Genomic DNA, 25,960 nt, shown 5'->3' with positions numbered 1-25,960 from the left:
TGTTGGGTGCAATATATTTGACAACACCATAGTTTTCCAATGACGATGTCGTTCTCAGAGTAAAATTAGATTGGTGTGCATTCTTTTGTGCTGGTGGCAGTAATTTGAGAACGAGTATGTTACAGGAGATAAACAACACGGCAAATGTCTTCTTGACACCACCAGTCACCACGATGGAAAATATGGACAAAACTGTTGTTATTTCAGCCAAAAATTCAAAACCGAAGCGGATTATTGGTGGAAAAGGTAGTAAGCGCTGTCATTAGTTTATAAATAACCGTGTTGTTTCATGGTGTTGATGTTTCACGCCCGTCGGGAGGAGGGTTACGTTATTTATTGCAACTGACTGAGGAGATGACTGTTTAGTGTGTGCACATGCATGTGTACGTGCAAAAGTGCATGCCTGACGGATGGGCGGGGCAGGGGGGGGGGGTCTTTGGATCCAAACTCGGCCTTAAAAGTGTGAAAAGTGTGAAAAGTGTGAAAAGTGTGGGGAAGGGGGTGTTAGGTTTTTTTAAGGATAGCTTTCCGTATGGCGCCACCACTTTTTCACTCATTTTTACAAAAAGGGATATATCAAACAGGTAAATTAGATACTATTTTATTTCGAATGAAAAAGTGGTGGCGCCATACGGAAACTTTTCCTTTTTTAAAGTGCTATATAGTTTGATTGGTTTGGAAGGGGTAAATACCATGGGAGGGGATACTCCTAGAACTATTTCGGTTTCGTCTGCTATCGTCTCCTGTAAGTGTAAGTTACGGGAGACGATAGCGGACGAAACTGAAATAGTTCTAGGAGTAGGGGATACTCAGCTAGAACTTATTAGTTGCGATAACATAACCCTCCTCCCGACGGCCGAGCAAAAGTCGAGAGGAGGGTCACATTATTGCAACTAATCTAATTCTAAGTAAGATGAGTTTCATTCTGCTATTGTCTCCACGTCACAACGGCACGATAGCGGATCGAACCTCATCAATGACGAGGTTCGATCTGCTATCGACAGTCATCTGGATCTGGATCTGGATCAATACTATCAATCTCCCAGTGTAGGGGTGTAAAGGTTGCAGGTGTGTGGTGCTGGGGACTCTAATTATTATAATGCGCTCTACTTTTGATATTTAACAGGTTTAAGTTGTGTAGGCTTTTTTTGAATGTATCACTATCAGGTGAGGGAGCTTCTCTCACAGCAGCTGGGAGTGGGAGGAGGTTCCATTCTGCTGTAGTTTTCGGTAGGAGCAAGTCAGTGTTTGTAGCAATCCTTGTTTGCGGGTACTCTGATCATGGAGGTACAATTTATTGCTACCTCCATGCTCTGATGAAGGATATTGATTTTGTTGAGCGAGTTTGTACATCAGTCATTTTGTTTGGGATTTGATTTAGATGGTCAGAATTTATTCAGCTCTATGATGTATGGACTTGTAAAGTAAGGCGTGTAGCCATTCTGTGCTCCTCGAGAGGTTTCCAGCCCAGAGTTGAGATGATTGCAGAGACACTATCTACTTTAGGAGTAGGGAGGGGAATACTCTTTTAAACTTACTTTTTAAACATTCTGTTTGGTGCATGCTCGTTGGGTTGTGTGTCTTGCCGCATGTAAAAAGGCTGGTACTAAATAGCTATTTATAAGGCCAAGTAAAAAAAGAAACATGTTTTTTTATTTGATTTTTTTATTTTTTTAAATAGGGTTATTTTAAATGATCTCAGCAAAAACAATCTGAATGCCTTGTCTGAATGCCTCAACTAAATTGTTTCATTTATGTTTTGTGTATTACAGCAGTAGAAAAAACAATGGATATTTCACATTTAAACAAAAAATGGTGGCCAACCTGAAAAAAATAAATAAATAAAAAGCCCCTCTTCCTCCTTTTTTTTAAAAACCCGGACGTGAAACATTTTTTTTGTTTACTCGGCCTAATATAACGCATAATTAAATTGGTGTAACTAAATGAGCTTGCATGCCCAACAGGCGAAGCAAGGCACTCTTATACAGCTCCAGCTATTGTCTTTATTAGTTGCGATAACGTAATCCTCCTCCTGACATCGCAACTATGTCTTTAACCCCTCTGTGACATGCTCTCCACCAACAGGAATGGCGAAACTGTCTGGGGTATTATGAATATTAACAATTAATAAGGACTTTTTGTATCTTTTTACTTAGGCGTAAATTTGTTAGGGTGTCATAGATTAGTGACTATGCAGTAAGATTTCATTATAAATCTTTCAATTGTGTTTTTCTATTAGGCTCCAGGGTAGCTCATCAAATTCCAGATGAAATCCTCAACAATCACGAACTGAAAGATGCTATCAGCCAGGTAAAAAAACAACACGTAAATCTTCAAAGTTAGTTTTAGGATTCTGAATACATTAAAATATTTATACACAGTCCTCTAACTTTCAAAATATCAGTGTCTTAAGACTTAAGTACATTGTGATTTACATACATTGTGTAACAACCAGCTCATCACGCCCTGATAATTATATAAGGAGAAAACCAGCTGTGATGAGTTGCCAGTCGGATGAAGCCACTAGTGTAGTGGTGAAACGTCACTGACAAATTTTTGAGTTTGTGCTCCATTTTTCATCCATATATTGGATATAACTATCTTTACTGAAATTGTAACCCCTCCTTTATTTTTATTTTCAGCTTCCATCGAACTACAACTTTGAAATCCCCAAAACAATATGGCGCATCAAGAATGTAGGAGCTAATAGAGGTAACTACTTGATTTTATTTCCAGCTTGGTAATAATATCCTGAGTTGAATTTTGTGTCCACAGTTTCTCCTGAGCTCCTGATTGTTGTATTCTGTGCCCAAATATAACAATGATCTAAATGTGATTTTTTTATTCCACAGTTGCCTTACAGTTTCCTGAGGGACTCTTGATGTTTGCCTGCACCATAGCAGATATAATAGAAAAGTAAATACTTTTAAGTTTTGTTAAAACAATCTAGTAACACAAAGTCTTTTGGTTCTTGGTTATACGGTCAGTGACATAATGTGTATTTTATATATTTTTTTATGCAAGTCGCCAGATACACATGGCATGAAGGCCACTTCAAGGTGTGGGCTACAATTTACTTTTGCATGGGGCCGTTGCCACCTACTCCTGGGGCTACCCCCTCTACAGTCCATATGGATGTAGGCTTGGGTATCATCCATCAGAAGCCTGGCTGGTAGAGCAGAAAGCACTACCTCCCAAACATTACGAAGCAATCCTGGTTAAGTGTCTTGCTGAAGGACACAAGTGTCACGCCGGGGACTCGAACCCATACTCTGCTGATGAGCTTGAATTCGGTGCTCTTAACCGCTAGGCCGCCCACGACACGCTTCATTTGGTTCTAACCATAGAGCTATATACATGTATATTGTATTTTTGTACGGTAATTGTACGGCTATTTGCATGTTAATGCGTTTGTTCTTTTCTATGTGTCATCGAACCAAAAAATGCAGCAAGTATGCTGAGGAGCATACAAGCTGCGAGCGTCATGTGCGTCATGTTTAAAATGCGCGTATACTTTTTTAGTACGTCAATAAAGTCAAACTTCCGGTTTTCGTAGCGGCGAATGGGCAGTCGCGTACGTAAGTGCACACGCGGAATGTAAAAAACTCGCGGCAATTTGTGTTCTCTTAAAATTAAAATCGTTCCGTAGTCACGCAACACATCAAACATGTCTGCGTCCAGGGTGGCTTCAAAACGCAGAGCAAGTAAACGCTCTTGTCCATATATATAGCTCTATGGTTCTAACCCATATTCTACCTTCCTCTGAATGATGTAGATTTACAGATGCTGATACATTGATTATGGGCGATGTGACGTATGGAGCATGCTGTGTGGATGATTATACTGCTAAAGCACTAGGAGCGGACTTCATGGTTCATTATGGCCACAGCTGTCTGGGTTAGTATGCAGATTCCAAGTCCACAGGCCCTTTTCGAAAACCACAGCTTCAGCTCCAGATGTTGTTAGGAGTTAGTTTTAATACTGACATTTTCCATTCCATTTTCTGTTCCATTTCCCACAGTCCCCATCGGCACCACTGAGGGAATTAACATGCTGTATGTATTTGTTGATATTCGGATCGATACCGCACACTTGGTCGACACAATCAGGCATAACTTCCAGTCTGGTGCCTCTATGGCTCTCGTCAGCACCATCCAGTTTGTAGCAGCGTTACAGGTATATTATGACCTAAGCTATTTTTTTAGCAGTGGGATGCTAGTGTGCCAGTGGTCCTTTCTATCGCAAAGTCACAGCCCGAGTTTGTGGTGGAAAGCAATAAATGCAACCAATAAATGCAAAACAGCAAACAGATTGCCACAGTTTGCAACAATATCACACAACTATTCAAAAATCCTTAAAAAAAAAAAAGTAAGGACACCAAGGCCTTTTCTCCTTGGCAAAGGGCACCCCATGAGGAAATTGTAAATTTCTACTAGAGCATTTCAAGGGCACCAAGGCAATGACCAGGGGTCATGGAGGCAATCGCCTTTTTGGCTCAGTGAAGTATCTGGCTTGCATTTGTTCCAGCCTCCAGACGTGTGTTTGTGAGACCTTGTGACCAGATCAAACCAAACAAAGACACTTAACCGCCAACTATTTTTTTAATTGCATTGCAGTCTGCCTATGAGGAGCTCCAAGATGACTATAAGGTGAAGATCCCACAATGTAAACCACTGTCACCCGGTGAGATACTCGGCTGTACAGCTCCAAGGCTCAGTGACGTAGACAACATCATGTAAGATCTCCAACCAATACCTCAACAAACAGAGCCCAATTTCATGAAGCTGTTTAGCAGAAAATACTGCTTGACAGTTGACACATTTCTTTGCTAAGCTAAAAAATGATTTGGGCACCAGTAACATCAATGTTAACTTTATGGAATGTTGGCTGGTAGCTGGTTTTTGCTTAACAAGATTTAACCTTGCTTAGCAGATTTTTGTGCATTCTGGCTTCGTGAATTTGGGCTCTGATGTTTTCAAAGAATATTCGGATCAGTGTTGACTTCTGTTTTGAATCAGTTCCAAAACCAGGAGTATTGACATAAAAATAAATTTTAAAAAACTGTATAGTTTGGCTGATGACTATGGCCGTGTCCAGATTATTGGTTTCAGCAGTGGCTATGTCCGGCTCCCTGAAAAGCCATAGCTGAAGCCGTAGTCACTCGGACTTTGCTGTACTTGTAATTACAATTTGTAAATGTAATCAAGGTTGTAGCTAGATCAATTTTAGTAGTGAGCAATTAATCAAATTTTGTCTTCCACCAAGGGTGAGTGGATCAACAAAACTATTCATTTTTAATTATGGTGCTCTAATTGATAAACTGCAATGTTCAGGTATGATGCCAGGTCAGTCCACTTTCAAACAAATGAAAGAGTGAGAATTGTTGTTTTATCTTTCACATATTATTGTTCTGTTTTGTTTAGTTATTTAGGAGATGGTCGGTTCCACCTCGAGGCTGTCATGATAAGCAATCCGGACATTCCAGCATACAGGTAACCCACTGATTGTTATTATTGTATTAAAGGCACTGGACACTATTGGTATTTACTCAAAATAATGTAAGCATAAAATTTAATGTGTATTGATCAATGGAGAGCTGTTTATAAACATTGTGAGTAACGGCTCCCTCTAAAGTAATGAGTTTTTGAGAAAGAGGAAATTTCTCACTCAAATATAAAAAGCTTTAGGCCTGAAGCCTTTTTTTAGGCATCTGAAAGCACACAAATTTGTGCAACAAGCATGTTTTTTCTTTCATTATTCTCTTGCAACTTTCCGATTGAGTAATTTTATGGTATTGTATACATTTACCCACAAAAGAACTACGATATCATCTATCTCAACTATTACAATCATTGTTGGTCCTTTTATGCCACAAGGTATGATCCGTACAGTAAAGTATTCAGCAGAGAGTATTACGAAACCGAGAGGATGCACGCTGCGAGACAAACAGCCATCAAGCAAGCTTGTAAAGCCCAACGCTTTGGTCTCATCATGGGAACTCTAGGCAGGCAGGGATCACCTAAAGTACTGGAGGTAAGAAATGTCAAACTTGACTGAAATTATGTTTTGTGTTAGACATCAACGCTAAAGGGACACACTGGCTTCGTTGGGCTACTTGTACAAAATAGAATAAAATAGACTACAAAGGTCTTCCAGGAATAGAGACCTTCAAATTTGTGAAATAGTGAAACAAGGAAAGTCAAATGCCCATGCCAGTGTAGTAGTATTAATGAAATTGATTAAATTCTGGTGTTTTCTTTTTTTTTATAGCAATTACAAACACGTCTAAAGGCAGTCGGGAAGGATTACGTGCTGGTCCTCCTATCAGAGATCTACCCAGATAAACTCAAGCTTCTGCAAGATGTTGATGCGTAAGTAATTTTTACTCTTAAAGGCAGAGGACACTATTGGTAATTGTCAAAGACTAGCATTCAAAGTTGGTTTATCTCAACATATGCATAAAATAACAAACCTGTGAAAATTTTAGCCCAATCGGTCATCAAAACTGCGAGATAATAATGAAAGAAAAATAACCCGTGTCACACGAAGTTGTGTGCGTTTAGATGGTTGATTTCGAGACCTCAAGTTCTAAATTTGAGGTCTCAAAATCAAATTCGCTGAAAATTACTTCTTTCTCAAAAACTATGGCACTTCAGAGGGAGCCGTTTCTCACAATCTTTTATACACAATACTTTTATAGGTCAGCTTTTTTAAATTCAAATGTGCACTTCCAAATAATCTTGCTACAATGTACATATAAATAGGTTTTTCTTAACATATACATATTTATTTTGTTCTTAATATTTATTATATTTTCCAAAGTTTATCTTTACTGTTTTTAAATGTTTGTTAAAGATTCTATTCCTATTTTAAGATTGGATTGGTAGGCTTTCGAGTCACAGTGGTTAGGTTCACTTTTATTAATCCTGGCCATCTTAGAATGGGCTTGTCCTGTCTGTTTTTATAATTGTCTTGCTTGATTGCCAGTGCTCTGTCTCACTCAATCATTGGTTTACAATTGTTCTAGATGTCATAAGTTTACATTCATTGTTTCTTATACTGTTATATTTCTTTATTTATATTTCAATATTGTATCTTGTACTGTTTGTTGAAATCTTGGCCGAATAAATAATAATAATAAATAATAATAATAACCATCAACCTCTCCCTATTACTCGTCACCAAGAAAGATTTTTTGCCAATAATTATTTTGAGTAATTACCAAGTGTCCACTGCCTTTAAAGGGAAGGTGTTTTTAAAGGGTTTGTGTACTTTTTTTGAGACACAAAACACAAACTTCCACAGATCAACATTAAACGTGCACAGTTTGAAGATAATGATGGTCGTAAGCTTCCCTTAAAATGTTACTTGCTGAGGTGCTGTAGTTTTTAAGAAATGAGTAAAACAATGTCCCAAATAATAATTTTTGTCTCGGGACATTGCCCTGTAATTTCTTGACGACTAATAAGGCTGAAACTTCTACAGGTAAATTATGTTACATAGCATCATTCACGGTGAGTAGGGATTCATGTCATGACCAAAAACTTGATATTAAAAAAAGCTATCAAAACCGTTTAATGGGAATATTTTGTATAAATTATATGGAAGAAAGCAGTCTCCCGAAGAGGACTACAGCACATAATGCCTGTGATTGATCACTTTTTTTTCTCGCAGATGGATCCAAGTAGCCTGCCCTCGCTTGTCCATTGACTGGGGATACGCATTTGAGAAACCTCTGCTTTCACCATATGAGGTAAGTTTGACTCTGGTCAAGTGTGGCATTTTATTTACAGGGTCTTGCCTCAAAATCACACAAGATGATGTTTAAGGCCATGTTACACAAGGCAATTTCCAGGCAACCAGTTCCAGGGGTCGATTTCTCAAAAAGTTAGGACTAGTCCCAACTTAGGACTAATCCTAGGAGATATTAAAACTTTTGTCCTAAGTTAGGACAAGAAACAGACGAGAAACATGTATTAAAACAACATGCCAGTGTAAACAGATAAAAACATGTGAAATGCAAATTATTGGTCAGTTTGAATTGCTTTAATTCAATACAAAATCTATACAAAATACATGAGATATATAAATGGATAAAATTTCAATATTCCACATGGAGAGGGGAATACAATCTTTGGGTAAAAAAAATTGAATTAAAACAAAACTTTGGAATTTACATTTATTTAAACAAATGGCGTTTTTAGTAATTAAAAAGGCATTAATATCTGAATCTCAGTTTGGTCACTGATTTCAACCTAGATCTTGCCCAACTAGAGTAACCCCTGCCGGTCCCATTATACTTTTGAACAAGACAGACTACAGTTGGGCTGTTGATTATCAAGTTGGGCTCAACATCCAATCACATAGATCAATGTACCTGTACCTGTGAGCTTTGAACATATCTATGGATTCGAAGAAAACAAAATAAAGAGGTATTTGTTTGTGGTTTTTTTCCCCCGACAGGCTTCAGTTGTTTTAGAATCAATTGAATGGCAAGCCACCTACCCTATGGATTTCTACTCCAATGGAAGCCTCGGGCCTTGGGCAGTCAACAATGAGGCCAACCTCCCCCCAAAGCCACCAAGAAAAACAAGACCCATCGGGAAACGCGCTCCTGGAGCTTCTCCCAGGACTATCGCGGTGGAAAGTTTAGGGGACACAAAAAGAGTAGCAGATGTGAGCGACAAAACTACAGAGTCTGCAGATGGAACTAATAGTTCATCTGCTGGAGCGTGCGGAACCTGTGAACATTGTTCATGTCAAGAGAGTGGAGAAACAACTTGACAGTCCACGGCACGGTGAACTGTTTTACAAACTTATTTTACAAACTTGATTTAGGGTTGAACGAAGACAACTTGACTAGAGCAGGATTTGAACCAACGACCTCCGGATTAATATGACTACCAACTGAGCTATCGAGCCCTCTGTTGGTGGACTACCTTGTGCCAATAATTATCCTGAATAAATGTTGTTTCCATTATGGTGGAACAGAGAGATATTGACATTGCATTTTACCTCTGTGACCCTGGTTCGAATCCCAACAGGGGGTACTATCTGGATTGAGTTTTCGGTCCCTACCTGAATGTGTGGGGTTTCCCTGGAATAAATCTCTAGGGTTTTTCTCCCACATCTAAAACTGAAACTTCTTTCCTGTCTTTCCATTTGGGCTAGTGCGGTGATTAAGTTCGCTTTTCTGAGAGTCCTTGACTTCACAACCAGAGTCAATAATTGAAATGAACAAAATTAAAGTCTTGAACTGATTTTTGGCTGGCATTAATAGTCCAATGTTTTATACTTGCGGCTCTCAACTTGGGTTATACAATGACCAGAGACTGATGTGTTTATCCTTGGACCCAGCAGCTAGTAGTTGGGAGAAGTTAAATGAAGGTAGAGGCTCAGAAAATGACACAGAATTGACGGTCGCACGATGGTAGCTCAGGACAGCTAAGGGTTTCAACTTTTTCCAACCAAACACTCGAATCCTGGGGGGGGGGGGGAAAAAGAAAAAAGTCAAGACTAAAGTGAATTTGTTTCTGTTTCATAATCCTCATAAAATGAGTTGCCTGATGAAACTTAAAATGAAGTAAACCAAATCCGGTTGATTAAGTTACTCCAGTACTTCATCAATTTAACTCTGCAGATAATAATTTTGACAGTGATGTCATTTAATTTTGACAGTGATGTCATTATAATTTTCCCCCCATCTTCAAGCTTTTTGTGCTCAAAATTTGTGTACATTTTTGCCTTATTTAAAACAACAAATGTCTTCATAATAAATTTGGTGTGTAACTTTTTCTAAATAAATGATGAAAGGAACTTGATTCTATTGTTATGGTGAGTTTTGCTTTGAGTCAAGTTTTTAGGACAACACTCTTTCAGTGGGTAATAGACCTTATGCACATGACGTCATGACAGTTAGAGAGGGCATCCTGCGTGCAGCATACAAGTATCAAAATAATAACTTATTTACAATCGGGCATCAGAGGCACAATCCTTCAAATCCTTTCAGCATGAATTTGTCTTTATTGCGCCTGCGTCAAACAATATGCCGCAATGCATATTGGTAATTAAAAATTAGTTTTGACTAGTGTCAAAGTCGCAACTATTAATGAGGGGGCACTAGTCAAGTAGTAAATGTCACTAGTCGCCCAGGCTTAATGATCATTTGTAAAGGATACCAGTCAGTGGAAAGGTAATTTGTGGGATGAATGTGTGGCAAGTAGGATTCGAAACTTTGCATGGTGGAAATACGATATGGAAAGGTTTGCGGTAACACCATGTAATGTCTGTTGGTTTCAACTCGACAGTTTGATCAGTATGCTCTGATTGTCTTTTGGTGAAAGTAGACGATCAGTGCATACTGATCGAAACGTTGAGTTAAAACCAACGGTTCTTTTCAGAACCACCCCAACTCATTTAGAGATAGTCTCTACATGGTTTTACCGCAAACCTTTCCATATAATGTGTGGCAAGTCACTATGTGACTTTCCTTCATACATACATACCGTGAATCCCAACCTGCAGTAGCCAGTATTCTATTGTCATGACGGACACAAACATCAGAGAGTCCAGGGTTGGTTAAAGTCGACTCTGATGTAACTGTCAGACCAGCCTTGCATGGAAAAAAAAAAATGTATTGAAGCACTCGATGGACAACATTTAAAATTGTCATCCAATATCTACCCTTTATGTGAGCCAATTGTATACATGAAATTCACAAACCTGTGACAATTTAAAGGCACTGGACACTTTTGGTAATTACTCAAAATATATATTAGAGTAAAAACTTACTGGAGTAATAGAGTTTTTTAGAATTTGTCTTAATTTCTCACTGAAATATTTGAATCTTGAAAAGACTTCGGGCATCTGAAAGCACACATAAGTGTGCAACAAGGGTGTTTTTTTCGTTCATTATTTTCTTGTAACTTCGATGACCAACTCAGCCTAAATGTTCACAGATTTTTTATTTTATGCATAATGTTGCAATACACTAAGTTAGCTCAATTGGTCGTCAGAGTTTTAAGAAGATAGTTTTTCAAAAATAAAAAATCTAAAACCACTTTTATTTTTAATTTTTTACTATTTCAAACATTTCTTTACTATCAACAAACTGTTATAATCATTTCTAAAACAAATACAACATTTAGGGACAAGTATTTCAAGGAAACGTTTCCATTTATTTTAAGATACCTTCCCTTTAAATTTGAGCTACAGAATTGTAAACCCTAATTTTCCATGGGGTAAACAGTGGGAGTCGGGAAAGAATGATTGCCTTACCTCTTTACATGTCCATGTCAATAGTTTATCATCAGCTGACCCTGATACACCCCTTTCTGACAAAATGGAGTAGTCCAGTGACATTACTGGAAAATGAATGAGAGGTTAGGAAGTATCAGAACAGGGGCAAAAAGAAACTATCAAATCACACACATTCTAGTCAGCACTCCTTGCCACTACTGATACCCACAAAAATGCTCAACTTTCGAAAGTTAAATAACTGGAGATAACTTTGTAAAAACTTTTATACTCTAATGAGAATTCACATCGGTAATTTAGTATAAAAAAACTTCTTTGAAATCAAACGGAGTACATTAAATGCTTTTTTGATTTTCCTGATTTTTTTTTATGTATGGAAAGATTCCATTTGAAACTATAAGACTATTGTAGCAAGGATGTCAACCACATTTTCAATGATTAAAAATAGATTTACATGTACAGTCACAAAACCACAAGTCAAAGTCTGGCTTGTAAAAAAAATTCTGGGCCAGTAAAAATTATGAGCTTTCAAATTCAAGCCCTGAGATGTGATTACTCCATAGAGTTATATATTAGAACTAGAGGGCGCACTGGCCTATATACGCTCTCCGGCATGCGCGCAGGCGGCCATTTTCTAAGTTGACAAAACTGGCATTTAACAGCGTGTGTTTGTGCGGCCATTTTGTAAGTTGAACAAACAGCATCGCGTGAGCGTTCAATAAAAAAAAACCTCAAACGTGTATTTCATATTCAACTTGCGTGCAGAATGACGCGCTTGTCATCTCGTGCGCCCTCTAGCTCTTATATATAACTCTATGGATAACTCACACACTTTGAGCAATCATAACAATAAACATTTACCTGGCTCGCTGTGTAACTTTTTGTTGGCCAGCATTTTCCGAGTGTTGATATCCCATAATGCAACCTGGCCTGCCTCGTAGCCAACCAGCAGCTTCGATGCAGAGATGAACTTAATACACATTGGCATACCTGTAGAACATAAAAAGTAAAGTTTGCCATCTAGCTTGAGAACAAAATTGTATTAATAAAGCAGACTTTGGCCTCTTAGAAATATCAGAAACAGGTTTGGGAAAATAATATAGGAAATGCTGTCATTTAAATTAAAAACACTTAACACTATTGTTAATTACTCAAATTAATTTGTAGAATAAAAACTTACTTGGTAACAAGCAATGGAGAGCTTTTTGATAGTATAAAACATTGTGAGAAATATCTCCCTATGAAGTAACATAGTTTTTGAGAAAGAAGTAAATTCTCAAATATTTAAAGAACTCAGGCCTGAAGCCCTTTTTAGGCATCTGGCAGTAGGGGTGGTTTTCTTTCATTATTCTCTTGCAACTTCGATGACCAATTGAGTCCAAATTTTCACAGATTTGTTATTGTATGCATATGTTGAGATAAACCAAGTGAGAATACTGGTCTTTGACAAGTGCTAAAGGTGTCCAGTGCCTTTAAGATGGGGGATACAAATGTAAGACTCACCAAATGCCTTGACATCTTTGTCCGCCCTCAATGAGCAGACTGTTGACTTGTTGAGAAGGTCAATGACATGGACATCGGAGTCCTGGCCTGGAGCTGCCACAAGAGGGCTTCCTGTAAAATTTGACATAAGAACCTGTTTGAATTGGTAGCTTTTGCTGAAGCTAGGATGGAATTTCATCTTTGAAAGGGCAAGGCCATTTTAAAACTTTGAAGATTTTCCTATGGTATTAAAATTCCATAGGAAAATCTTCAAAAGTCAAAAGGAAATCTTTTGAAGGGGGACCAAGGCTAAGACCAGGGAAAACAGAGGCCATGGCCTCAGTGGCCTGCTTGCAGTTCCAGGAATTGGACTAGGATAGAATTTTCACGTTGAATTTACCTTCTTGATAAACACTGCACCTGCAGAAGCTTAACCCATTAGTTTCTATGGAGGATATGACATCACGCCTGCCTTCTGCAGTCTCCCATGTTAAGATTTGACCATCCCGACCCTGGCTGGATGGAGGTAAAAGGGGTTGTATACAATTTATTTGCTTTGATTAATCCTGGTTGTGAAGTCAAGGAATCTCAGGTACAAGCCAAGAACGCTGTTTCGTTCCAACTTGACAAGCGCCCCAACTATAGTTGGGACTGGTCCCAACTTGAGTGTTAAAGTTGTGGCTGCAAGAGGCCTGTACACAGAGCACACATCTCAAAAATGCATCCCTGGAGAAAATTATTTTGTTCTTTCCATTGTCATTAACAGCCTCCCTATTGATACTTTGTAACACAACACAACTTCCATGAAGCCTGTAAGCAACAAAAAGAACAGAAAACAGAAAGAGGTTACCAGCAAAAATTACGTTAAGTTTACATTGTTGTGACTGGTGCCCCATTCAATTTTTTTGCTAAGCAAAGAAATTTGTCAAGCGGTATTTTCTGCTTCACAGCTATTTGAAATTGGGCCCAGCTAGGAACTTACCTGACAATTTGGGACTTGTCTAATGGTGAAACTGACAGCACACTCTTGCCACTGTGGCCATCGAGAACTGCTTCTGCTCTCCTTGTTTCAAGATTCCAAAGTCTCACTTCTCCGCACCCACAACTGAAAATCAAAACAAAGCCTTTGTACCATTGTACAACATATCCTAAACCCTTTAGAGACAATAGGGGCCGCAACTGCAAATGGCAGCAAGATTTGAACTATTACGCTCAAACAAGAGCAACAGGTAGATGGAAGTAGATGGAAGTTTTAAAAAATCAAACTAATTCACAATGCCATCAATGGTTACTCCCCAAATTATATCAACAAGACTTATTTTCCCCTGAGGCTATAAGGCATAATTATTCCACCAGAAATGCAGAGAGTAATGGGTTGTATGTGCCAAAAGTGAGGACTGAGAAAGGCAAAAAGAGCATTTCTTACAAAGGTTCCTCTTTGTGGAATGGTTTGCCTGAGCGATTGCACGATGAGCCACCTTGACTGCAATTTAATTCCTATTAAGTCATTGTTTTTTTGTTTTCGCTTCTACTAATTGGCTAGTTTTTGCCTTGTTTTCTCTGCTTTTGTTCCTGGTGGTTTTAGTATTTATGGGGTTTGTTCTATGTTTGTTTCTCCCTTTTCTGTGTAAAATTGTTTTTCTACAGGGCCCCCAGGGAAAACAGTGGTTTGGGACTAATGGGGCTACCCCGTATAAATAATACTTAAAAATAGTAATAATAATAAATAATAACAGAAAAGATGAACTGAAATGACATTATCCGATAGGGACCTCGACACCTGTTACATGGTGCTATGTTGCAGAAAAAGGTCTAATCTAATTTAAATGTAGCCAGACATACCTTGCAGGAAAATACTGAATGGTGAAGAGCTTTGAGCATCATTGAGTGACGGATATGAGCGCTATGACAAGAGGCCACTAGATTATTATTATTATTATTATTATTATTATTATTATTATTATTATCTTACCCTGATAATAATCTCCCTTTCTCATCAGTGGATTTATAGAATCTCACACAATTGACTGCATCCTTGGAACCTCGAAGCACAAACAATGGATCTGGAGGACAAGGTGGTTCTGGTTCATGAGACATCCTCTGGCTGCAACTTCCCCTAAACTGTAAAAAAATATATATATATTCCAAGTTAAACAAAGAAATAAACAGCGAGAATGCTTTCCATACACCTTGTAACATCTGTGTCAAATTTGTATGTTCATTTTAGCATGCCAACAATTTGACAATTGAAGTAATTAAATTGTAATAATACTAGGCCGTGTCGGAATTGGCGACTTCGGCTACAGCTACGGCTAGGGCGCGCGCGTCTGCTATTCTTCAACACTGACAGACGCGCTGATCTAGCCGTAGCTGTAGCCGAAGTCGCCAATTCGGACACGGCCTTAGTCTGTAGTCATCTCTATGAATCTGTAAATATTGTGACAATCATGATCCCCAGAAATTGACAAAATTAAGTCCTGAAGTTTGTAGTATTTCCCACTTGAGCTTGAGGCCCCCACAGCGGAGTTCAGACATTTCGTCCATCGGACAACTTGACAGTTTGGACAACTCAACGGTTGAGACAACTCGGGGTCGAAACAATTCAACGAATGGCTGAGACAAGTCGACGTTTGAATGGGTGATCTCGGTCACTGACATGTTTACACAAAATTCCTGTACAAATCCCCTAGGCCTAGGGCTAGACCTATTACATTTTCATGGGCACGCTGGTGTCATGCGAACACCACTGACATTCATCAACTTGTCTTGTCCATCAGCGAGCGTGAGTTGCCCAACAGTTGAACAGACAGTTTGTCAAGTTGTCTGAACCATTGAATTGTTCGACGGCTAGACTAATCTGAACCAGTCCGATGGCTAGTTGTCTGACATTCCCTATACTCTACAGCTAGTGCCAAAACAAGAGAATAACGCCAGGTTTCTCCTGGCGCTTGCAGGCACCTATGTTGATTACCAGAAATAATATATACATGGAATTGTAATACTACATACATGATATCTACAATTAATGATACAAATAAAGTGTTATTAAATAAAAGTTGAACCTCAGTCACAATTCTAGGGGTATAATTTACACTATATAAGATAAGTTGAAAATAGGGCATATTTATATGACTAAATATATAAAGACATTTAATAATTAGGCCTATTAATTTTTGTATTATTATATTATAAAAAAGTAAAAGTTTAGAGTTAATAAAATGTGTCAGATAATTTTTTTGTAACTAAATAAAAATGAAGACGAATTAATGTTTTTAACATAAATATAACCATCAATTAGTCACAATTTAATATTCACCTAATCAACAATGCTGATCCAATCGCTGACTACAGTGAAAACATTCTTTGAAAACAAGAAAGTAGAGTAGGCTAGAGCTACACGTAGAAGTCTAGAGGCCTCCTGCATGCACCAATACTCCATGTACTTCTTGTAGATGTAGTTGGTGTGTTGATACTTTTTATGATTGAGTTAAATGTTCCCGCGATTGACCCGCACTGATTGACCCGGAATTTAGAGAAAAATGTAGAGTCTATTATTTTTTAATAGGGTAAGTTTTATTTTCACCTGGAATTTTGATTCCTTAACTGAAGCCCATACCATCAATAGATATCAACATAATTTATGTTATACTAAAACAATTAGGCTGATAAATATATGGTAATATAATAATAATAATTGGAAAACATGCACAACATAAATTGTACTGCATTGTTATCGTAAGTCCCTACACTAAAATGGAAGAGTACGAAATATACAAGTTTGACCTTTGTTATCTTTAGGTCACGTCGTAAGCGACGGCAAACGTTACCAAGTGCAGCCTAGTTCTCAAAATAAAATATATCCAATTACCTAAATTAATTGTTCTCAACCCAATTCAGTGTTGTTTTTTTAGGTGTGGCAGAACGCAAAGAAGGATCTGCTTTCATTGGAACCAACAAGCATAAGGTAAAAGGGGTTACCTGGAGTTTACGAACAATCTGAAGTTCTGTTTCTGCCGACTCTTCGATCGCTGGACGTACTCGACTCTTGAGAGGGCTGCAGCACCACCGGTCTCCACATCGAGAACTCTTGAACTCATTTCGCCCTGTCTCCGGTGTACCGTGTTTCATCTTGTAACCGTATCGCTGGGGCCGAGAGCAGTAAATAAATAACCAACAAATTCGTAAGTCATCATGTATGCCTTGGCCGGTTTATCGGGTGCTGGGGTGGCGAGGCAGTCAAAGCTTCCAGATGATTTGTCATCGACCAAGAGCTCGCGGTCTACTCCCCGTAGCAGCGTGATGAGTTTACCGGCGGCTGGGCTCAACTCCAGCGGGGACTTTGACGCGGAGCACCGGGCACGTCGGAACCCCGTCTCGGAGGGCAATTTGCGTCTTCTGACTACTGTGTAAGTTTTTTTTTATTAATGTTTTTTTTTTCTTTCATGACAATCTGAAAATATAACCTGGTTTGCAAGAAAGGAAAGACATGTCTATTTTTTGTTTTGTCCCCATTCTTTTCTCAATTCTTAATAATCAATAATACATACTACCAACTAGGCTTATTAAAAAAAAAATAGGCTCAATCATGCAAACTTAACAATAAATTGTAATTTATTTGTCAATATTACTTGTACCCAAACTTAGCTTTCAAGTGGTAATAACACAATCATAAACGTCGAACTATTTAAATAATTGTGAATTTGAATTTTCACATTTAAATTTACCTGCTTTTTTTTGTAATTATTTTGTGGGTTATCATAATTGTATCATTTAGATTCTGAACTATCCAACTGAAAATTTTCCACTGTCAATGTTATGAATAAAAAAAACAGATTTTTTTATCTAGAAACTTGTCGGTCACAATGATTGTGAAAGGGGCGGTCGGATTAAGCTTGGTCCTTCCTCCTGTTATAAATTTGATATAAAATTCGTTTTGCTTTATATACAGTACACTCAGTAAAGCATTCTAATACCTTTTTACAGTTTTATTCGAAGTGTCTCACATGAAATGTAAGGTTGAAATTGAATATTTAGTAAGTTGAGATCGTTTTTTTTTTGGGGGGGGGCATGAAATAACTATGATCTCTGGAGAAAATGGTGATCCCAGGGGAAAAGGGGAAATACCATTCACAACTTTCACATTGTCCTTAATTTTGGTTGTAACCATGGTAACACTCAGACGAAATTAGCCAATTACATTTTTCAAAATAGGATTTCAGGTAAAAGCTTCGAGTCAAACATGACTTCATTCAAGAGGGGGTGGAAATATCTTAAATTGTTTTTGTTCTAGTAGTCCCTATTTAGTAGTACAACTTCATAATCAGTAAGCTTTTGGACTAAAATTAAACCATTTGATTGTTTTTCATCCTTTACCAATCTGTAACACAGGGTCACATTTCATCAACTGTTCCTGTTTACTTTAGAGATTTAATTAAAAAACGTAGTTGTCAGTGTCACTAATGTTGCCTTCTGTTATTGTATACCATGGTCAGTTTTCACCAGGCTAGCTCTTTAGATAAAGTTTATGAACTGTGACTGTAAGTGTAATGGGAGAATAGCTTTATGTTTATAATAAGGTTTGGACTTGATTGATGGTGTAACCTGAATTTGCATACATATTAACTTTGAATCTGAAGTATTTTCAAAAGGGGTAACTGGCAGGCCTGGTGCTTTTTTATTATAGTTGAAATGGCAGGAGCACCAAGGCATTTTTTCCTTTAAAGACACTGATGATTAGGAACAACAAAAGGCCATTCATCGCTGCTTCCATGTAGTTTCAGGCCTGGACTGGTGCCACTATTTTGGCAAATTACAAGTCATCAGGGTTATTCCCAACCCATCTCTGTAAAGAAGCTTCTTAAGAACCCTTTGTTCTAAATAGAAATTTGCATCAGGAATAATGAATATTAGGTTAGGGTTAGGGTCTACAGTTTAAGACACTGCTGGCAAAGGGCGCGGGTTTGAACTTGAATTCCACCTGAAGTATTATGCCTGTGATATTTGTTTGCACAGAGCTTGGAAAAGTACTTAGTATACAGTGCTTACACACATCGGTGTATGGCAGCCAGTGTATGGGTAAAACCAAAACTAACCTTTTGTTTTCTGATCTTTGTTTCAATAATGCAGAGATTGTCAGCAGGATGTTATGTGTTGTCGCTACAATGAAGACGGGACGATGCTAGCAGCAGGATTTGTAGACGGTAGTATCAAGGTAAGGGTTTCAGATACCAACTACAGAGGGCGCTGTCTGCGCACCGCAAATATGACACAAAATACTTGGTTCTTTTACTTCGTTTTTTCTAGCAGCATCGCTCAAAGCATTTTTTATTTTAACGACAAGCGTGTTTAAAAGATGAGTTATGAGACGATTACCAACTACAGGTATTAAAACACACATAAAATTGCATTATAAAACTCAGAAAATCTGAGACAAAAATATACATTTGGCATACAGTGCAGATTTTGCTCATGGGAACATGGCACACTGTGCATACATGTTTAAGCACAATAATTGATTGATCTTTAGCTCTTGAGTTACCACACGCTCACTTTCCCCCAACATAAGTAGCAGTTAGTAGTAGAGAGCAGCAATAAGGCCCCTGCAATGTTTGCTGAAAGCGTAGTTATTCATAAACAAGAAAAAAACAGGTGAAGTGAGATCAGAACAGGTGGAGGCATTTTTATATGAATACAACCTATTTCCGTTTCTCTTGAAGTTCTGTAATAACTTGACACATTCTGTATGTCATAGGATCAGCTCAAATCAAGCGTAAATAAATGCATGCAAGCTTTGTTAAGTTTTTAAATTGCCTGGACGAGATAATATTATGTGTTAAATTTGTTTAACAAATTAAAGGAACACGTTGCCTTGGATCGGATGAGTTGGTCTATAAAAAGTGTTTGTCACCCTTTTTCATAAAATGCATATGGTTGGAAAGATGTTTTAAAAGTAGAATACATTGATCCACACAAGTTTGCCTCGAAATTGCGTGGTTTTCTTTATACTGTGTGCGAACTAACACGGTCGGCCACTAATGGCCGACCGTGTTATTCGACGAGGTAAAAGGAAAACCGTGCATTTTCGAGGCATGTTTGTGTGGATCATTGTATTTTACTTTTACAACATCTTTCTACCCATATGCATTTTATAAAAAGCTGTTACAAACGCTTTTCAAAGACCAACTCGACCTATCCAAGGCAACGTGTTCCTTTAACGTTAAAAAAATAACAGCTTCACTCACATACATGTACATAAGGCCTATGATTTTCCTGATTTTTCGTGGAAATCCTGAGTTTTTTTTAACTGGAGTCAATTTGTTTTACTCAAAATAACTGGAAACAAAAATTTGAAAAAAATTACTCAAAGTTGGAATTGTGTGGTTAGAAGCCTACATCAGCTTTTGATGGTGTATTTAAAGCCAGTGGACACTATTGGTAATTGTCAAAGACTAGTCTTCACAGTTGGTGTATCTCAACATGCATAAAATAACAAACCTGTGAAAATTTGAGCTCATTAGGTCGTCGAAGTTGCGAGATATTAATGAAAGAAAAAGACACCATTGTCACACGAAGTTGCATGCTTTCTGAAGCTTGATTTCGAGACCTCAAATTCTAAACTTGAGGTCTCGAAATCAAATTCGTGGAAAATTACTTCTTTCTCGAAAGCTACGTCACTTCAGAGGGAGCTGTTTCTCACAATGTTTTACACTATCAATCTCTCCCCGTTACTCATAATCAAGAAAGGTTTTATGCTAATAATTATTCGGAGTAATTACCAATAGTGTCCACTGCCTTTAAAGCATTTTGGGAAACATTTCACTTTGAAGTAAGTAATCATTAGTTTTAGCTTTAAATTATTAGTTTTTATGCCCCAAAATTTGAATCTGAGGGGAGATAGAGCAGTAAGATTTCTCAGATTGTCTACCCCTACATCTATCAAAGGATTTTAACAATCGGAACAGTTCCAAAATCCAAATATATAACTTGCATTTAAGTAGACAAGTAGGCCTACATCATGTAGAACAGGGACTTTGTATCCTGTTTAATTATTTGAAGTAAAATTTGAAACTACATGTATGCATATGAAATAAAGGCTGGTACATCAAAGAAGCACGCAGCATGCAGCGGCACAAGCACGCACACATACACGCACACGCTCACAGACGCCAGGTTGTAGGGCAGATATTTGAACGGTGACGTCATTTCAATACGGTCTATTACCAGCATTAAAACCCACCAGAGATCTGATTGATATCATTCCTATGGTATACTTTGCATTTAACATAATTTTTTTTCTCTGAACATTTCTTGCTCAAGGTGTATGCAACAGATACCGGTGCTGCTCTGTACAACTTGGTGGATGATGAGACGTCAGATGCTCATTTACCATGCACCAGCATCCTGTTCAGACCTTATACACCCGGTGATAAGTCTTTGAATCTACTCTTAGCCACATGTAAGTTTCTCATGTTAAATATTACCAGTACATGTAGTTTGTCCTAAGTTTGGAAGAGTTTGATGTAATAGACAGCTGATGGTCATTGGGCCAATCCTGTTACCTTTCCAAGCTCCCTTTGGAGTACAGCCCTTGGCTACCACTGCGCTTCAAAAGCTTTGTCAAACACAGTATGGACCTCTACCCTGGTACAAATTTATACCCCCGGATGTGTTTTATTTTTTTATGTTTTGATCTTGCACCCTGTCTTTAATTTTAAGACGCTAGCGGTATGGTTAAATTCTGGCACACATCCACCTGCACGTGCATCCACACTACGCATGAGAACCGGCAGACGTTAACGGTGGCATACAATAAGGATGTATCGATGTACATCACTGCTGGTTGCGATGAAAAGATTTATGTATACGATGATAACACCAGAAAGAGGATATTCACTTGTCAACCGAGGTACGTAGAAAGTGTAGAGAAAGTTTTAAGAACTAGGGTTAAAAGTATAGGGAAAGTACATCCTTGGTTTTTTTAACCGTTCGATTGTCTACAAATTTCAAAATGTGGTCGTGCTTTTGGAGATATTGCCACCTACACGTACTCCTGGAGCTGAAACAGAGTTACTTTTTTTTGAGAAAGAGGTAATTTCTCACTCAAACATTTAAAGACTTCAAACCTGAAGCCCTTTTAGGCATTTGAAAGCAAACAATTTTTGTAACAAGGGTGTATTTTCTTTTATTATTCTCTTGCAACTTCAATGACCAATTGAGTCCAAATTTTCACAAATTTGTTATTTCATATGTTGGGATACACCAAGTGAGAATATTGGTCTTTGACAATTACTGAAGGTGTCCAGTGTCTTTAATTATAGATGAACTCCTTTTATTTTTGTAGTCCTTCCATGAATGTGATGGACGGACATCGTTCCCGCATCTTCTCTCTCAAGTTTCACCCCAACAAATCAGAGGAGTTTGTATCTGGAGGTTGGGATGACACTGTGCAGTTCTGGGACACCCGAACTGAACATTCAATAAGGTAAGTTTTGTTGGCCACTCCAGGGTTGAGACTGTTCCAAGATTTGAGGCCCGCAGTGGTTTGTCCAAAGAAAATCATTTTAAATTTGTTTACGCAAACTCCGTCATGCCTGGAGTTACAATCACAGCTGAGGCCATCTCCTCTTGTTGCTCCTGGTCTTGGCCTTGGTGCCCCTTCAAAAGGTTTCCCTTAAGACGTAAAGATTTTTCTATGGAAGTGCTTTTTGCAAAATCTTTCCAAAATGTACGTTGCCTTGCCCCCTGTGAAACAAAAAAGCTGCCCGAGTTTCGAGATGTCTGCCCTTTCTTACACAAAAATATGTACTATGCAGTTTTTAGTGGTTGTATAACATCTGACTGGAACAAAGATGCTGACAAAAAATACATGTAAGGAGACTGCCAACTATAGCTCAGTTTGTACAGCACCGACCTGTTAATCCGAAGGTGGCTGGTTTAGGTAAATCCAACCCTAAATTATTTTATCTCCCTTCGTTTTCCCTAATTTTGATTGATTTTCATGGCAGGAAACTGATTGGGCCACACGTATGCGGTGATGCCTTGGACATTGATCCGTACCATAATCACATTGTGACTGGATCCTGGAGGAAAGATTTAAACCTTCAGATCTGGGACTATGCCTCAGGGAGCCCGATACGCACTGTGCCCCAAGACTTCAATAATTCACTGGTAAGAATTCACCATTTCAGCTGATGTGTGTCTCAGCTTGCGTACTCACAACTTTGTTCCAACAAGAACTTTACTAGTACTCACTACATGTACTGACTACTTTACAATATGGCTACAAATTAGTGGGTTGGACCAATCCCTAATCTTACTATACGGTTATAAATGATTTCAGGGCAGCGTAAGGCTGCGTTAATGCAAGTTTTCGCCCAGAAATGCAACTGTAAATAAAGACCCAGAAAAGTGGGGTTCGGTGATGGTCAAAAGTAATGAAACAAATTTATTGTGAAACTTCCAGAAGTCTGTTTTACTCCCAGGGGGGCTTTTTAGATATCAAAAATTACAACTTACCCAGTGGGGGGTCTCTACAGCCATATTTCCTACCTCCATGTTCCAGCCAAGCCCAGGTAGAATCTACACAGCTCTCCACTCCACCACATACATGTACCAGTGTATCCTTTCTCAAGCACAGCACCCAGCAAACTGAAGCCACGTGGCTTTTTGAATAGGCCTCCACACTGGGCTGGACTGGTGCACACCCTGCCAAGGGGTGTTATTGATGTGAGGGGCAGGCTTGGAGGGGTTGAAGGAAGGCTATTAAAGTGGCAACTGATTTTTTTTTTTTTTTTAACCAAAGTTTGACCCGTTAAATCAGTAAAAACAAAATGTAGTGACAGGAAAGATTTTCTTTTAACTTGAATCTGGTTTCTGATTTTGTTGTCTTTATGAAGGCCCCAATTTCATAAAGCTGTTAAGGAGAAAATACTGCTAGACAAATTTGTTTATGTAATTTTGGCTGGTAACCTGTTTCTGCTAAAGAAATACTATTCTGTGCTGAGCGAGTTTTTGTGTTCACAGTTTATGTATTTAATTTGATTCTCTCTTCAGCTTTACTGTGCACAGTGGCTCGGTAAAGATAACATCGCTGTAGGAGGGTGTGATGCCAATATGGTCAGGGTCATCGATAGAGGAACACTCCAGGTAATAGTATACAAATATTGACTGCTTCGAGTGCTATAGTTAAAACTACGACTCCCGAGGTGATCCCCGGAGCGTTCTATTTTGGAATGGTCCGGGGATCACTGAGGAAGTCAGAGTTTTAAGCGTATCACGAGTTAAAGCAGTTAATATTGGTTTTGTAACACCCCAACAGACTATTGATCATCTTCGTACACGTAACGTTCGTACGCGCGTTTCAGATACACAGTGCACATTTGATTGGGTTCGAGGTGGGTAAAAAGACGTCTGGGTATTGCACGCCGTGTGAGGGGTAAGGGGTGTTATCAAAAGAATTATTTTATACTGAGATTGGCATTCAAACTCTGAATCTATGGATGAAACCAATTACCGTGATGAATAAGTGCTGATGAAGAACTCAAGGTTTTTTAGCAGAGACTTCTTGCAACTTGGAGCAAGTTCGAGCAGCTATAGTTGACTATTTAGGCATCCAAAATGAAAGCACACACATTTGTGCAACAAGGGTGTTTTTTCTTTTATTATTCTTCTGCAACTTTGATGACCAATTAAGCCACAATTTTCACCCATTTATTATTTTATGCAGGTGAGAATATTGGTCTTTGACAATTACCTAAGGTGTCCAATGCCTTTCAGTTAAATCACTTGTGATTTGTATTCATGTATTCATATATTTAAATAATATAATGATCATATTCCCTCATCTTTTTTTCTTTAGACAACCGGCCGGTTGGTGGATCTCCCTCGTGGCGTCTACTGCTTGGACAATAACAGAAAAGGCACAGTCCCTAAATTTGTGGCTGGATCGTCAAGGTATCTCTACTTCATGGATATGAAACAAATGTAAAAGATTTAATAATCCAAAGTTTACATAATCAAAATTCAAATTCACTCATTTATGTTTGGGAGTTGGTGCTTTCTGTTCTGCTCTACCAGTCCAAGGAGTAGGTGGCAACGACCTCTGGAAAAATGGTTGAGTGTAGATAACCTTGAAGTGGCCTTCAAGGCGATGGACACTATTGGTAATTACTCAAAATAATTACTAGCATAAAACCTTACTTGGTAACAAATAATGGGGAGAGGTTGGTAGTATAAAACATTGTGAGAAAAAGCTCCCTCTGAAGTGGAGTAGTTTTCGACAAAGAAGTAATTTTCTACGAATTTGATTTCGAGACCTCAGATTTAGAATTTGAGGTCTCGAAATCAAGCATCTGAAAGCAAACAACTTTGTGTGACAAGGGTGTTATTATCTCGCAAGTTCTATGCCCGACTGAGTTCAAATTTTCACAGGTTTGTTCTTTAATGCATATGTTGAGATACAGCCAGAGAGAAGACTGGTCTTTGACATTTACCGATAGTGTCCAGTGTCTTTAAGTCTTTGTGTGTCTGGCGACTTGCATACAATGACTATTCTGAATGGCCCCTTAGTCCAGTTGACAGAATTCATTTAATTAAATAATCCAAAATTACAAATGTTGACAGGAGGTTTGAACTTCTGGTAATTTGTTCCATTCCTTGAGTCAGTATAAATATTTTTGAAGTGTTTTTGTACATAACTTGCTGTTTTTTGTACTAAATATCACTCTTCCGTACAATGGTTAGTGAAACCTTGTCACAGAAAGCAATTTTTACAGGCAACTTGTAGGTAACCAACTGAACATTCCTTAGGGTTGCTTAAGCAGAAAGTATCGCTTAATAATTTTCTGCTTAGCAGAAATGAGCAGGATACCAGTCACAAATGGTGCATGAGTCGTGTACACATTGCCGTTGTTTAACGTGAGTGGTGGCAGCCTATGCAAGGCGTCTATTCTAAAGAGCTTGTTGGCTTTTCATGTTTTTAAAAGCCATGCTCAAACTTTTTGAGTGAAAGTAATTCAAGTTTCAATCCTGGATTTGTTATCATCACTGAGATTCACTTTGCGTTTGCTTTGGCACTAAGAATAAATCAATGCATTTCAACATGGATGTGACAACAACTTCTTGTTTATTTGTATTTGTTTTTAATGTATTATGTGATTCCACCGATATATTTTTGTTGTTGTTTGTGACCAAAGAACAATACTTAAGTTTAACTAACTTTTAG

At 38.2% G+C, this 25,960-nt stretch overlaps 3 protein-coding genes across 3 annotated transcripts; 2 read left to right on the top strand and 1 right to left on the bottom strand.

Moving 5' to 3' along the window:
- The first annotated feature begins 21 nt into the window (after window positions 1-21).
- On the top strand, window positions 22-8,795 carry LOC117290377 (2-(3-amino-3-carboxypropyl)histidine synthase subunit 1-like). The gene is made up of 12 exons (XM_033771742.1): window positions 22-246; window positions 2,240-2,310; window positions 2,643-2,712; window positions 2,853-2,916; window positions 3,776-3,897; window positions 4,022-4,176; window positions 4,617-4,735; window positions 5,424-5,492; window positions 5,877-6,033; window positions 6,271-6,371; window positions 7,675-7,753; window positions 8,464-8,795. Exons 1-12 carry the CDS (start codon window positions 117-119, stop codon window positions 8,782-8,784), a joined length of 1,458 nt encoding a protein of 485 aa, XP_033627633.1. The 5' UTR covers window positions 22-116; the 3' UTR covers window positions 8,785-8,795.
- A 500-nt stretch (window positions 8,796-9,295) lies between these two features.
- LOC117290378 (guanine nucleotide-binding protein subunit beta-like protein 1) lies at window positions 9,296-16,201 on the bottom strand. Its single transcript, XM_033771744.1, has 9 exons — window positions 16,055-16,201; window positions 14,711-14,859; window positions 13,721-13,843; window positions 13,139-13,254; window positions 12,760-12,870; window positions 12,118-12,246; window positions 11,278-11,363; window positions 10,506-10,612; window positions 9,296-9,482 (listed from the first exon to the last, which is right to left on the bottom strand). Exons 2-9 carry the CDS (start codon window positions 14,833-14,835, stop codon window positions 9,305-9,307), a joined length of 975 nt encoding a protein of 324 aa, XP_033627635.1. The 5' UTR covers window positions 14,836-14,859; window positions 16,055-16,201; the 3' UTR covers window positions 9,296-9,304.
- A 354-nt stretch (window positions 16,202-16,555) lies between these two features.
- On the top strand, window positions 16,556-24,937 carry LOC117290674 (COMPASS-like H3K4 histone methylase component WDR5A). Its single transcript, XM_033772195.1, has 8 exons — window positions 16,556-17,144; window positions 18,865-18,949; window positions 21,055-21,193; window positions 21,454-21,643; window positions 22,079-22,219; window positions 22,743-22,905; window positions 23,791-23,883; window positions 24,596-24,937. Exons 1-8 carry the CDS (start codon window positions 16,930-16,932, stop codon window positions 24,722-24,724), a joined length of 1,155 nt encoding a protein of 384 aa, XP_033628086.1. The 5' UTR covers window positions 16,556-16,929; the 3' UTR covers window positions 24,725-24,937.
- Window positions 24,938-25,960: the final 1,023 nt, after the last annotated feature.

Source organism: Asterias rubens, chromosome 5 (assembly GCF_902459465.1).
Source record: "Asterias rubens chromosome 5, eAstRub1.3, whole genome shotgun sequence".
In the NCBI taxonomy this organism is placed as follows: domain Eukaryota; kingdom Metazoa; phylum Echinodermata; class Asteroidea; order Forcipulatida; family Asteriidae; genus Asterias; species Asterias rubens.
This window is presented reverse-complemented; position numbering and strand designations above follow the sequence as displayed.

What these genes read in the sequence shown, in the direction of transcription:
- LOC117290378 (XM_033771744.1), bottom strand. Translation starts at nt 14,835, where the DNA reads ATGTCTCATGAACCAGAACCACCTTGTCCTCCAGATCCATTGTTTGTG. An exon ending in AAAGTTACACAGCGAGCCAG is followed by an intron (nt 11,364 to 12,117) that starts GTAAATGTTTAT and finishes TTCATTTTCCAG; the next exon opens with TAATGTCACTGGACTACTCC. An exon ending in TGACATGGACATGTAAAGAG is followed by an intron (nt 10,613 to 11,277) that starts GTAAGGCAATCA and finishes TTTCCATGCAAG; the next exon opens with GCTGGTCTGACAGTTACATC.
- LOC117290674 (XM_033772195.1), top strand. Translation starts at nt 16,930, where the DNA reads ATGTATGCCTTGGCCGGTTTATCGGGTGCTGGGGTGGCGAGGCAGTCA. An exon ending in CGAACTGAACATTCAATAAG is followed by an intron (nt 22,220 to 22,742) that starts GTAAGTTTTGTT and finishes TTTTCATGGCAG; the next exon opens with GAAACTGATTGGGCCACACG. An exon ending in AAGACTTCAATAATTCACTG is followed by an intron (nt 22,906 to 23,790) that starts GTAAGAATTCAC and finishes TTCTCTCTTCAG; the next exon opens with CTTTACTGTGCACAGTGGCT.
- LOC117290377 (XM_033771742.1), top strand. Translation starts at nt 117, where the DNA reads ATGTTACAGGAGATAAACAACACGGCAAATGTCTTCTTGACACCACCA. An exon ending in GCGGATTATTGGTGGAAAAG is followed by an intron (nt 247 to 2,239) that starts GTAGTAAGCGCT and finishes TTTTTCTATTAG; the next exon opens with GCTCCAGGGTAGCTCATCAA. An exon ending in AGTTTGTAGCAGCGTTACAG is followed by an intron (nt 4,177 to 4,616) that starts GTATATTATGAC and finishes ATTGCATTGCAG; the next exon opens with TCTGCCTATGAGGAGCTCCA.